The sequence below is a fragment of the Phaseolus vulgaris genome, chromosome 7, assembly GCF_000499845.2.
Source record: "Phaseolus vulgaris cultivar G19833 chromosome 7, P. vulgaris v2.0, whole genome shotgun sequence".
In the NCBI taxonomy this organism is placed as follows: Eukaryota; Viridiplantae; Streptophyta; class Magnoliopsida; order Fabales; family Fabaceae; genus Phaseolus; species Phaseolus vulgaris.
Window position 1 is genome coordinate 32,741,217 of NC_023753.2, and position 12,931 is coordinate 32,754,147.

Below are 12,931 nucleotides of genomic sequence, written 5' to 3' on the forward strand. Positions count from 1 at the left end.
TTTTTTATCCTTATAAAATAGTGTTATTTCTTTGATGTCAGTTAGGATATCTTTTTGCCAACATGTACTATGTTTTTCTACAGAACATAATTTTTAGTTATATTATTAATGGTGTTTTCAATTAACTTTGATAAAAAAAATTAACTGTCTTTTATTAACACCAATGAAACTATTTTTTGATTACTTAACATTAATATCAATCAATTTTTAATTAAAATTATTGAAACTTTTATTCACCAATATAAGAACTATTTCTGCATTATTGTTTGACAATTTTCTGAACTAATATCAATGAGTTTATTTTTGGATAGATATCAACCCTATCATGTTAATTGAAACTTGTAGTGAATATTTTTTTCTTTATGTCTAATTGATTGGAAGATTGAAGTTCTAAGTTTTCTATTTAACAATTTTATATTTAATGATGATTAAAATACTTTATTAAAAATTAAAATTTAATAAATTTGAATTCTTTTATCCAAATAAATAATTTAAAACAAACTAACCCAAATTCAATATATTTAAATTTCTTGGAATGTAAACTTCCTTAATTCTAAAGAATTTTCTCATCTCACCAGTCCAGTGCACTCTTAAAACTTCCACCATTGTGCATGTTTCAATTTAACTCAAAATCGTGCAGAGCCAATCTACTCTTTATTGGCATTGTATTTACAATGAGTGCAATTTGATGCTTAGTAAAGGAGACCTTTTTATTTGGCCTTCCTAAATTTTATGTCTAAATATTTGGTCTGCCACACTTCCATTGCATTTATGTTGAGAGATCTCAAACAAGGATAATTGAACTCAGATTACAGAATGAATTTAAAGCAGTAAACCATGTGCAGAAGAATTCCAGATACCATCGAACTAGCATGTTTATTGTACACCTAAACTACAGTAATTCTATTCAGTCCCTTCAGAAGATCAGTTAGACGCATTGTACAGATCCATGTCTTACCGATCCTTGGCTAAAACCCTGTTGATAAAATAGAAAAAGGAATTAAATTAGTTCATTCTCAAACCAATGACTAACAAATTCAGAATTTAGCATAGCAATAATATCGGTTGTATAAAGGAAGCACTTACATGTGGTGGTATCCAGGCTATAATTACTCCTTGCAAGTAGATTTGTTATGTCCAAGTCCCTTGCATCGGCTGCAATGGAGATGGCGCTTGACAACTTCTTGAGATCCAAATCGCTTTGTAGCTGGGCGACCAGGCGGTCTTTTGGTGGGTGGAGGTGTTACAGTTACCACAAGCTGAGAATCTTTCGAAACAGACAATTCCACGTCTGAAATTGGATGTACAATCTCCGAGTATGTCAACCTGTAGCTCTCGGTTGTACAGTATCTGGAGCAATAATCATAAACACTTTGGCCAATGCCACCAATTACGGCAATGGCATGACAGCATGGCACACCAGTCAGTTGCCAGGCTTTACAACTACATTCCCACCTGTCAATATCAACCACCTCAGTTGTGTCACCACAAACTTCATAGGTGCTACAGGTTGATTGCAGAACAGAAAATGAATGATTTTTTTGACTTTCCTTCTTTAGCATATCTTCCATGGATGGACTCAACCTAGTTTCCCATTGATCAGATGCTGCCTTTCTGACACCTATCAACTCCATAATCTTACCCCTAATTACATTGACCATCTGTGTTATCGGCAATTCATCTGCATCAGCTACCCAACTATAGAACAGCTCCCCAAAGTTTGATGTCATGTGATTATACCTAGTACCCTGAAAAATTGAATTTGCCCAGTTCTGAGGTTCACTTTGAATAATCCAGTTGTAGGCTTCTTCAGAAATCTTTTTAATGCTCTCCATTGAGTTTTGAAAGCCTTCTGGTTTGGTGGCATACGCAGCAGCATATAAATCTTCAATCATGAGTCGCTTTACCTCATGAGAAAACTGCCCTTTCAAGTCTCTAAAAAGTTGCTCAGTTAAGTATCGCAGGCAGTATGCATGAAAAGAACCTTCAAATATCTCCGCAATTGAAGTCTTCAGCCCCTTCTCTCTGTCTGCTACAAATGTTATGGGACAAGATGTTGAAAGCACAGATTTCAGTTGAAGTAAGAACCAATGCCAGCTATCATCTGATTCCGCATCATCAACAATAGCAAAGGCAACGGGATATTCACCATCATGAGCATCTGCAGCGGTCGCTGCTAACAGTGTCCCTTGGTATTTTGACCTCAATGGAATGCTATCAAGGAAAATCAGTGGTCGGCAACCTTGTTGGAAGCCATGCAATGATGCATGAAGTGATACAAAGAGACGATCGAAACTTGAGTCTTCCTTTGTTGTGCACATGGCAAGACTCCCAGGATTAGCCTCCATTAATTTTTCACAGAAGAAAGGTAACTGACTGTATGCCTCTTTATAGGAACCCTGAAGCTGCTCCTTAGCAATCTCTTTCCCACGCCACGCTTGAAAATAGTTAAGTTGAATTCCATATTCCTGTTTGATGTCATTGACAATGTCCTTGGGCTTGTAATCCGGAAAATCTTTCAACTTCTCCTTTATAATACTGGCTACCCAGCTCCTAGTTGCTTGATGCCCTGTTGTTGCAAAAGCCCCATCACAAGTATGAGTTGAATTCATTTTCTTGATACATATCAACTGTGTAGTTGACAACCTTGATGCATGAATTCTCCAAGGACAACCGTCTGCTTTGCATTTAACAGTTACACGATGACTATCATTTTTCTTATATTTAAATGCAAATTGATGAGCGATGGCATATTTACGCAAGGATTCTCGAAATTCATGTACACTGCTGAACCTTTGACCCACCCCTGTTATAGTATTCTGCCACTGCTGTGCCCCTTTGGCATACTTCTCATCGTTTGAGGATTGAATAGGGAGACAAGGAGAAATTTCCAGGGGCATGTCCATACCCATATTTGTATCAATTTGATTGGTATCATGAACAACATCAAGCACAGTATCAACAACATGACTGTGACAAGCATTGAGTGGTGTCGGTGCTACTGTTTCAGACAAGGTTGTTCTGCTTGACCTAAAAGTCCAAGAATTCCAAAATTAAGCTCCAGAAAGTTCCACAAATAACATAGACGGATACATTATTAGCCCATAAACAAAGATAACTACCTACTGCCAGGCATGTTTGACACCTCAAGGGCAACTACCTCTTCAAAAAGGATATAAATATCAACAGTAGAAGAACTCCCATGAAATTTAATCATGCGCTTTAGATCCTTGTCGTTAGATATAGTAATGAGAGTCTTCTTGTTTCCGGGAAGGAAATACTTGATAGACATGCTATCAGTTCTAATATTAAACATTTCGGCCACTTCCACCTTGAACTCCTCAAACTTCATTTCATCATCAATGTCTATGGCATGAGCATCACCACCTTTATATGACAAACAACCGTCTTTTCCAGTCAAAAACTTGCCTCCCGCCTGACATATTGCAATGAGCTTCATGGCAGCCATGACCTATCACGGAATAGAGAATTCTTATCATCAAGATGGCAAATATAAAGAATGTTCCATTAATCATGGCAATACACACAAAAAAACAGTAGGTGTAAAGAACATTCAGAACTACCCTTAAACTAATCAGTTCTATCTTTTTACTGTTGCATGAAAAAATAAATAAAAAAGCACAAATTTCAATCTTCTTAGGACTGTGAATGACTAATTCAAATATCTATAGTACAAGATGACATTTCATTCCTTCAAGAATAATAAATATAGCATTGGGGCATAATATGGTTCCATTATCCCTAATTGGAGACCCATTAACCTGAAAGAGAACTTGGGTGGATTTTCATTTAAATTCAGAATAGGTATGATGATCAATCAAAGTGTAACCCTAAGATCAGAGGAAACACAAAATATACCTGGTTGATTATTAGAGAAGGTGAATTAGGGTTGGTAATCCCAAAAGCCGATATGGAAGCACGCTTCTGAGGTTGGTGTGTGCAGCGTCAGAGAGAGTGCTGTCACATTTGATTTCTCTTTGACAGTAAATGGGAAGAGAAGCAAAAGGAAAATCAAAATTTGAATTTGTTGTTCATTGAAAGCAATGTCGTGTCCTTACTCCTGCTCCCAAACAAATTTTGTCATGTCTAGCGTTTAGGGCTGGAAGAAACTGGGCTCGCATAGATGTATCCTTCTATATATTATAATTTTCATCCTCTCTCTTTTTTACCCTTTTGGATCGCATGAATAAGAACTCGTCACCTACTTTTTTTGGTAAATTAAAATAAAAACTTTTGAGATGGTTCTACTAACTCCCTAACGCTCACCTTGAAGGAAACAAAAGAATATTTAGTATGCATGTATTTATCTTGACTATGATTTAGGTCATTTATGGTATACCATTAAAATGTTCTGGACTCATAATCTTACCATATACTCTTTCACGCAAAATTTCTAAGCTCTCTACTTTGTTAGTGAAGAACAAATGTTTATCAAAGAGTTCTTTAATTTTTCTTCAGTGAAGACAAATGATGCAATGATGGGTTATTAAATAAAGGGAAAATTGGTGTGGAGGATTTAATGTTGCCAGAAACTGCTTTTTATGATAGTAGATGATGATACACTATGAATGGTGGTAAAATACTAGAGAGGAAAAATAAAGTTATGTTTTTGTTTAAAGAGTAGTTTTTTTCTTTCATAAAGATGAAACTAGTTGAATAACTATCACCATAAACCATATTTATCCTCATATATTCAACATATAAATTTGAATTCATGGATATTCTACTTAACCTATTCATCAAGTTAAAATCAGATCTTTTTAAATATGAGTTGATTGATTCCCTCTATTTAATTTATAAACTATGAGGGTTGAAACTTGTGAAACCAATCACTTAGTTTGTACATTGATACCCAAAAGTCTATGCACATATTTGTACAAAGAAAAATAATTACAAAATAGTAAAATAATTAATTATCTTATATTTAGATTAGTATTAAAATATCATATTTAATGTAGGTTAAAGTCATTTAGATCATGAGCGGTTGAGATCACCTCAACATGAGATACCGGCATTGTTTGTTTCGAAGATTAAGTACACCTATTTCTATCTATTTCTATTTAATTGGAATCAACTTGAAAATAATATCAAGTACTTTAAAAAACTTAACATCAACGACTAATTAAGAACGACATTAATCCTTAATTAGAACATGCTAAATCATTTGTACCATTAAGTTAATATAAGGTTAATCACTCCTTTCGTATTAATCCAGACTCATCTATGCGATGTCTAATACAATCTTAAAAAAGGTTGGCATGAGATAGGTAAACATTACATTTTTAATAACATTTATTTTATCACTCTCAATTACTACAGCTGACTTGAGCTTCAAGAACATTTTGCAGGTACAACCTCACCATTCCGAATTTGAGAAGGAAATCAAAAAGTGAGACAACGTGAACATCCCAGAAAGAGTGAAGGATAAATCCAAAACAAGGAGTGAGACCTTCTTGACCCATATAAGTGTTGAGAACTTTGACAATCTAACAATATGTCTAGACAGTCTGATGAGACATTAGACGATCCCTGATTCATACTCTTATCTATTGATAATAAAAAAATCATTTTGAATAATTTTATTAAATTACGAAATATCCAAATAGTGTTTCTAAATAAATGTAATATTCATTAAATGGTCTAATAGACGTTTACAACATGATAAACGATCTATTAGACGATCTGTGCATTTATAACATATATTCATTAGATAGTTTGAATATGTTAATTTCATTATAACAATGGTTTGTACCTATGCAATATGTATAAGATCTTTTTTGAGTGTCTACAACTTTTGTTCATATTAGATGGTCTAATAAATTGTTCATATTTGACGGTTTGATGAATATATTGAACGTGTAACTTGTTTTTATTATTAAAATGATAGATGAAATATTTGAATATATATATATATATATATATATATATATATATATATCAAATACATATGTGTTTAATCAAAGAAATTTATTTTGTACCAAAAAAGGTAAATATTTGAAATCCCATAGTGTATTTGTTCGTCCATATTTTTCGAATATCTTTAAGATTTATCTTTTCTTAAATGAATTTGATCAAATTCACCTTTGCAATTATCTTTTATCATGTTTGTGAATATATCTTAATTTTTTTTAACAAAATTACTTTGAAAACCAAAATTCTTTAATGTTCTTTATCATGAAAAATCTGAAATGAAAAGATTATTAGTTTAAGTTTTGATTTGTTTCTTACTAAATCATATTGTCATTACTTTCAAATTAGTTTTTTAAACATATTTGACTATAAAACAAATTGAAAGATTATAAGTACAAGCTTTTTGTTATTTTGTAAGATGTGTATTAGAAAGATGAAGATAAAAGTTACTGCAACATTTAACATTAATCAATTCGAGGGTCAAAGGTCAAAATTGAAGATATATAAAAGGACTAAAGGTGCAAAACAAAGTAAGACAAATTAAACAACAAAATCCATATTAGTGATCATGCAAAACATTTTGAGTCTTTAGGTTGTGAATAAAATCATTGTGAAGTTATACCATGAACTTATTTTATGCTCTCTTTTATAATGTTTTCTTTATTTCTTTTAAGAGTTATTACTCTTAGGAGGAGATTAAGAAAGTTTAACTTGAAGAGATACAAATACTTGTTGTGACCTGAAAGTGTGAAAATATTTTGTAATAATAGTTGAATAGTGAAAGTTTTTAAACGGTTGTTTTAAAGGGACTAGATGTAACCTATATTTGGAAGAATCATGATAAATTATTGTGTGCTAATATCTTTTTACTCTTCCTACTGTTTTTATTTTAATTCTTATTGTTGAACAATTTGTTAAATGATCATGCTAGATGATTTGTTACTAAACGATCCATTAGAATGTCTAGTCTAATTATTTTATCTCCTACAAAAAAGATTCTAAAGCTTTAGAGAGCACCTCTTTTGGAACCAACTACATCTACAACAAGAACAATTAGTGTCCACTAGGTGACCAAGAAGAATACTGAAGCCACACAAACTGATCTAGAATGGAAATTGGTCCTTAAATTAAGGAAATTTGCAATTATAAATAGAAAACAGTGAGAATCTAGGAAGAGAGTTGATTAAGATTGCAGAAAAGAGCATTTGAAGAAGGGCAAAGTCAATATTTGGAGAGATTATTGTGTATAGAAAAGTGATGCATGTGTTAGTAAATGTGAGTTAATTAAAGCTAAGAGAAGAGAAGAGAAGATAAGAAGAAGTTGTTCAATCTGAGAGAAGAGCACAGGTGAAGCCATGGCTGACAAGTTGATTAATTGCATCCTTAAACTTAATATAGTCTTGAAGTGTGTTGTAAACCTGGTGAGAAATTCGGGCATAGGCAGTAACAGAGGCTTCTTCTCCTCCAGCAAAATAAATGGGAACTTCAACCCCAAACTCATCTCTCAAACGCGTCCTAAGTTGGAGAGCATGAGAGTCACTGAAAATCCCCAAACATGGAGGCAAACCCACCATCACCATGCTAGCACTCATGTCAGGAGGACTCCCAAGATGGGTTCCCCAAGCCTGCACCAACATCTCCCCCATCTCAACCACAACATCATGGTTCCTTTTTCTTATCCCTTCGATTCCACCCTCGAACCTCTTCACGAAATCCATAATCGCAGGAACCACCAACTGCGCACTGTAGTCACGGTTCCCGGTCCAAGAACTCTCCACCGCTAACCCATTCCCGTACTCGTGAGACACCACGGGATGGTGCAGCTCACGTGACTTCGCCGACGCACGTGCGTACAGGAACGCCACGGAAGGAGGGCAGAAGAACCACTTGTGCAAATTGCTCGTGTAGAAATCCGCGCCAATCTCCTGCATATCCACGCGCGTGCACCCAACCGCGTGCGCCGCGTCCACGTAAACCTGGTCCACCGCCTCCTCCCTGCAGATCGTAACTAACTCCTTAACGGGAATCACCATGCTGGGCATGGAAGTCACGTGGTCGATAACCGCCAAGCGGATTCTGTTACCTTGGGACTTTCCTTTCTCAATGGCCTTGCGAAACTCGCGGATGATTTCGTCGTTGGAGGTTACTGGGAAGCGGAGGGGGACCTCGACGACGGAGCCGCCGGCGCGCACCACGTAGGCCTCGATGGCTTTCTTGACGGCTCCGTAGGCGTAGTGGAGCATGATGACGACATCGCCCTTCTGGAAGGTTCCGTGGTGAAAGGCCCAGGCGGCCTGTTGGAGGACGATGGCGGTGGCGGTGGAGGCGTTGTCGACGAGGGAGATCTCGTCCACGTGGTGGGCGTTGACCAGGTCCTTAATGATGGTTCGGGAGCGGAGAAGGCCACTCTTGAGGTGGTTGAAGTAGAATCGGTCCGGCTGGCGGAGGTTCTTGAGCTGCCAGTCGCGCTGCACGGCGATGACGGAGGCCGGACAGCAGCCGAAGGCGCCGTTGTTGAGGCGCGCCACGGCGGGGTCGTGGTGGGAGAATTCAGAGTGGATCTCGGCGTGGGTGATGAAATTAGTGGGTTTTAGCTTCTTGTGGGAATGGGAAACCCCGTCGCCGTTCTGGTGTTGGATGGAAGCCATTGGAGATTGTGAGAGGAGGGTGGAGTGAGGGAAAGAGAATGAAGAGAAAGTGTGGTGATATTATCTTTTATTCGCATTAGAGTCTACTCAGTAATCCACATAGTGACATGGGAAATTTGGAATATAAAATTAGGGAAGAACAATACCAGCCGACCAGCATAAAGGTACCCTTTTTATGGATACTGCTGTTTTCTTATTCATATATGCAATGTAATGCTGCTGAAGGTGCTGCTATCATTGCAATCCATTTCCCATCTTTTCCTTTTTATGCTTGGAATTTAGTTTTCTATTGCACACCCCACTACCACACAACTATAGGAGTTTACCACTGAGTCATCTTCTTCTGCTTGCTTATTATTCATCACTTTAAATGCTTTCTCAGAGTAAAGGATTAATGAGTGTTTCCCTGCTTCATTTATCATTTTCAACCAAGAATGAAAGTTTGCCATTCTCAAAGTTCCAATCCAAGAACAAGGAATTCGTCCATGTCATTGAAACCAAGGTTAGTTACATTCAATGTGTTACAAAGTAAAGGGACTTTTTCTTAAACTTTTTACTTAATAAAGGGGTATTTTTACTGCTTCTGATCCAAACACAATCAATGTTTGTTGTCATTTTCCAACCATAAGAGGATAAAACCATGAAATTCCTTGGACTTCTTTTCAATGTAATTATTTGTCGGGGGCAATGAAGTATCATGTAAATAATACCCATTCTTGTATACATCTCAATATTGGGACAACTTCAAAGCTCTTCATTTTATAACCCTCCACTTGTTATTGAAAATTATAATCAAAACCCTTGGAAGATATCATAAACAATAGGAATTATATTCATATGATTACTGTTAACGACTTTTTCTTTTGGATAATACAATGTTTCGAAGTTTGCATATCATTCGTTAATATTATATAAACCCATAAATTTCAAGTTGTGGAATAGTTTGATTCTTTTTTACAAGTGTTTCATTATATCGAATTGTTTGAAGAAATTTAATCATGAGTAGAGCAAAATAAAAAATAATTTTCTAACTGAAAAAATATGTATTATAAAAATAAGAAAAATATATATTACAATTTTTTAAGAATGAAGAGCCAAAGGTTGAAAACAATTATATATTTTTATTGGGACATATGGAAACCAACGACACCATATTATTTAAGACTTTATATGATGATTTATATGCTTGTCCATTCCATTTCCACTTAGTGATGTTCATTTATAGAGTAATGTAAAAAAAATATTTCTATGCAGGCTTATTTTTCTTTTCAAAAATCAACTTTTTGTAATATGTTTTGCCATTAGACTTTGTTATAAATTGCCGTGGTTGCTTCAGTTTGCTTAACTTGCAGGGATTGGGTCAATGCCTTGATGCTAAAACTTCAATATGTAACTTGATGTATTCCAACTAAGTGCTGTCTTTTCTGTCCTTCAGGGACCTTTTTGTCCATTCTTGGTTGATGGCAAAATTGTTTTTGGAATAAAGTGTTTTTTTTATTCTAATATATTTAGTGGATGAAATTGGTTTCAAGTATATTTTTAATTTTCGTCGTGCTAAAAATATATTTCATTTTCGATACAATTACAATTAAAGATCAAGATTTGAAGATAAAAAAAACATATAAAATTCAGGTAGATACTAAAGGTTATTAGAAATAGATAGGTATTATACTTTGTTTGTGATTAGGAGTGTTGTTTATAAATTCTAATTTGTAGAATGTAATAAATATTATAATTTAGTAATGATACTCGTAAAATGTTTTCAAATATCTGACTGGTAAGGATTCACTAGGATGATGTAAGATTTAAAAAATATATTTAGACCCCGATTAATTAGTTATTAATTCTAATTTTTTTATATATTTATCTCTAAAGATAAATTGTAATCTCTTTAAATTGACTATTATATGTATCTGAATAATGAATTTATTAATATATTATTAACTATCTTATTATTTGAAGACTAAAGTTTTTATAAGAATATTATTATCAAAGAGGGTTATATCCATCTTATGTTTATACTTGTTTTATTTTATATTATTATTAGTTTAATCTTTTATTATTTTATTCTATATTATTATCATTTTAATCTTTTATTGATTTGAGCGTAAAAGAATTTTATGTTTTATTTACTATTCAATCTATTTCATTCAAAGTTATCTCTTTGAAGTCTACTATTCCATATATAGAGGTCTCACTCTGTTGAAGTTTATCCAATAATCAACTTTTGATCTAAACAAGCTGGTTTTGTTGCTTGGTTTTTTGTTCGTTACTTTTTCCTTAATATTGTTTCATTTTTCATGATGTAAATAATTGACACTAATTTCCTTTCATTCTTTTGTTTATTAATAACAGAGATCAATTTTTACCCCTTTTTTCGTGTACATTTGATTAATTGCTTAGATTGGCCTTTTAATGAGACAAAAATAGTATACAATCGTTAAAGGATTCCCTTCCTCGAATCAAAATTTAATGAACACTAAAATGAAAATATATAAAAATTAACCATATGATATTTAATTATAGTCACAATCATTGTACTGTTAAAACTAAACATTTAAATCCGTTTTATGACGTTGAAGTATTGAAAGTTAATTGTCCTTAAATTTGAATTCCTATAAAAAGGTAATTATATTTTTTTCTGGGAGGATGTAACACATATTTTACTTGGCAAGATCAGAAGTGTGAGCAAGGCAAGCTGAAGATTACGTGAAAAGCGATGTTCTCTTGTTTATGAGGATACATTAAAAGGCCATGCCCTATACTGTGATACTCTTTTAGGCATTTAAGCATTGGCAACATCGACCCTTCTAGGACAAATTCTTCTACACCTGTATAGTTTTTTCTGCCACTTTTATAATTAATTTCAAAAATATCATTCTACAAATAGTTTAGTGTTTTTTTTAGATTTTGGATTCTATAATTTAGAGAATTTCTAGATTACATAATTCAAAATATATTTAATGTATTTTGGATTTTCCAATCCAGAATATAAATTTTGTACTCTCAATTATACAGTTTAAAATACAATTCAAAATATAATGATTGTAAAATTCAGAATATAATGTATCATGGATTCTATTATCCAAAGATCTAATTTGTATACACAAAACATCTTCTATTGGTGCAATGAAAATTTCTACCTTATCCAAGAAGTCATGAGAGAGGAATGATTGTAAAATCTAGAATATAATTGGATTCTACAATCTAGAAATCAAATTTGTATACACAAAATGGCTTCCCATTGGTGCAACAAAAATTCCTACCTTATCCAAGAAGCCATGAGAGAGGAGATGAATGTATTAAAAATAAACCTAACATGGGAGATTGTTGACAAACCATGAGACAAAAATTTTGTCGAGTGTAGATGAATATTTACGATAAAACATAAAGCAAATGAATTTGTTGATAGGTATAAAGCTAGATTGGTTGCAAAAAAGTACACTCAAACGTATGAAATTGATCATAAAATGTGTTTTCTCCAGTAGCAAAAATTAATACATTTTGAGTTATTCTTACTCTAACAGTTTATTTTGGATGAGACTTACATTAACTAAATGTGAATAATGTTTTTCTTCATGGATATTTAGAAGACAAAGTGACATCGAGATTTCACTAGCTCTAAAGCTCATAATACATAAAAGAATATTTGCCTCCTAGAAAGGTCTTATATGGACTTAAACCATTTCCAAAAGCATCATTTGAGATATTTACAAAAGTAATGATTTCTTTAAAATATAAGTAAAGTCAAAGGACACTTTATTCATAAAACACAACAATATAGGTAAACTTAGTTGGTCTGTGTGGATATGACAATCCAATTTGAGATGAAAGACCTTGACTCTTAAAAAAATTATATTCTTGATCTCCTCAAAGAAATAAGTAAACTAGGATGTAGACCCTCAAGAATGCCTATTGATTAAAAGCATAATATTGGAAGTGAAAATAATTCTCTTATAGAAAAAATTCAATATTAAAAGAAAACTCATTTATTTATCACAAGACCAAACATTGTTTATGTAGTTAATGTGGTTGTCATGCATAATTCAAGAGAAAGGCATATATAAATTCTTCACTAGTTGAAGTGAAGTTTAAGAAAGTGACTACTATTTAAAAAAAACACGTTGACTCAAGATATATATATTGGTGTTGATTATGTAGGTTCTGTTATTGATAGAAAATCTATCTCCAAGTACTGTATGTTTCTGGGAGAAGGTTTGTTCACCTAGAGAAGTAAAAAAATAAGATAGACTGTACCGAAAAGTTAATATGTTATCAACATATAAGAATACTCAACCTTTATCAATAATTATAAATATAATATTTATAAAAAGTGTTAAAAGCTATAAAAT

At 33.4% G+C, this 12,931-nt stretch overlaps 2 protein-coding genes across 2 annotated transcripts; both read right to left on the minus strand.

Annotated features, from left to right (window-relative positions):
• Nucleotides 1-635: 635 nt before the first annotated feature.
• On the minus strand, nt 636-4,290 carry LOC137830113 (uncharacterized). The gene is made up of 4 exons (XM_068637260.1): nt 3,880-4,290; nt 3,123-3,472; nt 1,087-3,030; nt 636-976 (listed from the first exon to the last, which is right to left on the minus strand). The coding sequence occupies exons 2-3, from the start codon at nt 3,467-3,469 to the stop codon at nt 1,110-1,112; spliced, it is 2,268 nt and encodes a 755-aa protein (XP_068493361.1). The 5' UTR covers nt 3,470-3,472; nt 3,880-4,290; the 3' UTR covers nt 636-976; nt 1,087-1,109.
• Nucleotides 4,291-7,135: 2,845 nt separating this feature from the next.
• LOC137830114 (probable L-cysteine desulfhydrase, chloroplastic) lies at nt 7,136-8,918 on the minus strand. The gene has a single exon (XM_068637262.1). The coding sequence runs from the start codon at nt 8,577-8,579 to the stop codon at nt 7,257-7,259; it is 1,323 nt and encodes a 440-aa protein (XP_068493363.1). The 5' UTR covers nt 8,580-8,918; the 3' UTR covers nt 7,136-7,256.
• Nucleotides 8,919-12,931: the final 4,013 nt, after the last annotated feature.

Coding starts and splice junctions, on each gene's coding strand:
- LOC137830114 (XM_068637262.1), bottom strand. CDS start 8,579: ATGGCTTCCATCCAACACCAGAACGGCGACGGGGTTTCCCATTCCCAC.
- LOC137830113 (XM_068637260.1), bottom strand. CDS start 3,469: ATGGCTGCCATGAAGCTCATTGCAATATGTCAGGCGGGAGGCAAGTTT. Junction 3,031..3,122: donor TCAAACATGCCTGGCAGTAG/GTAGTTATCTTT, acceptor TTGGACTTTTAG/GTCAAGCAGAACAACCTTGT.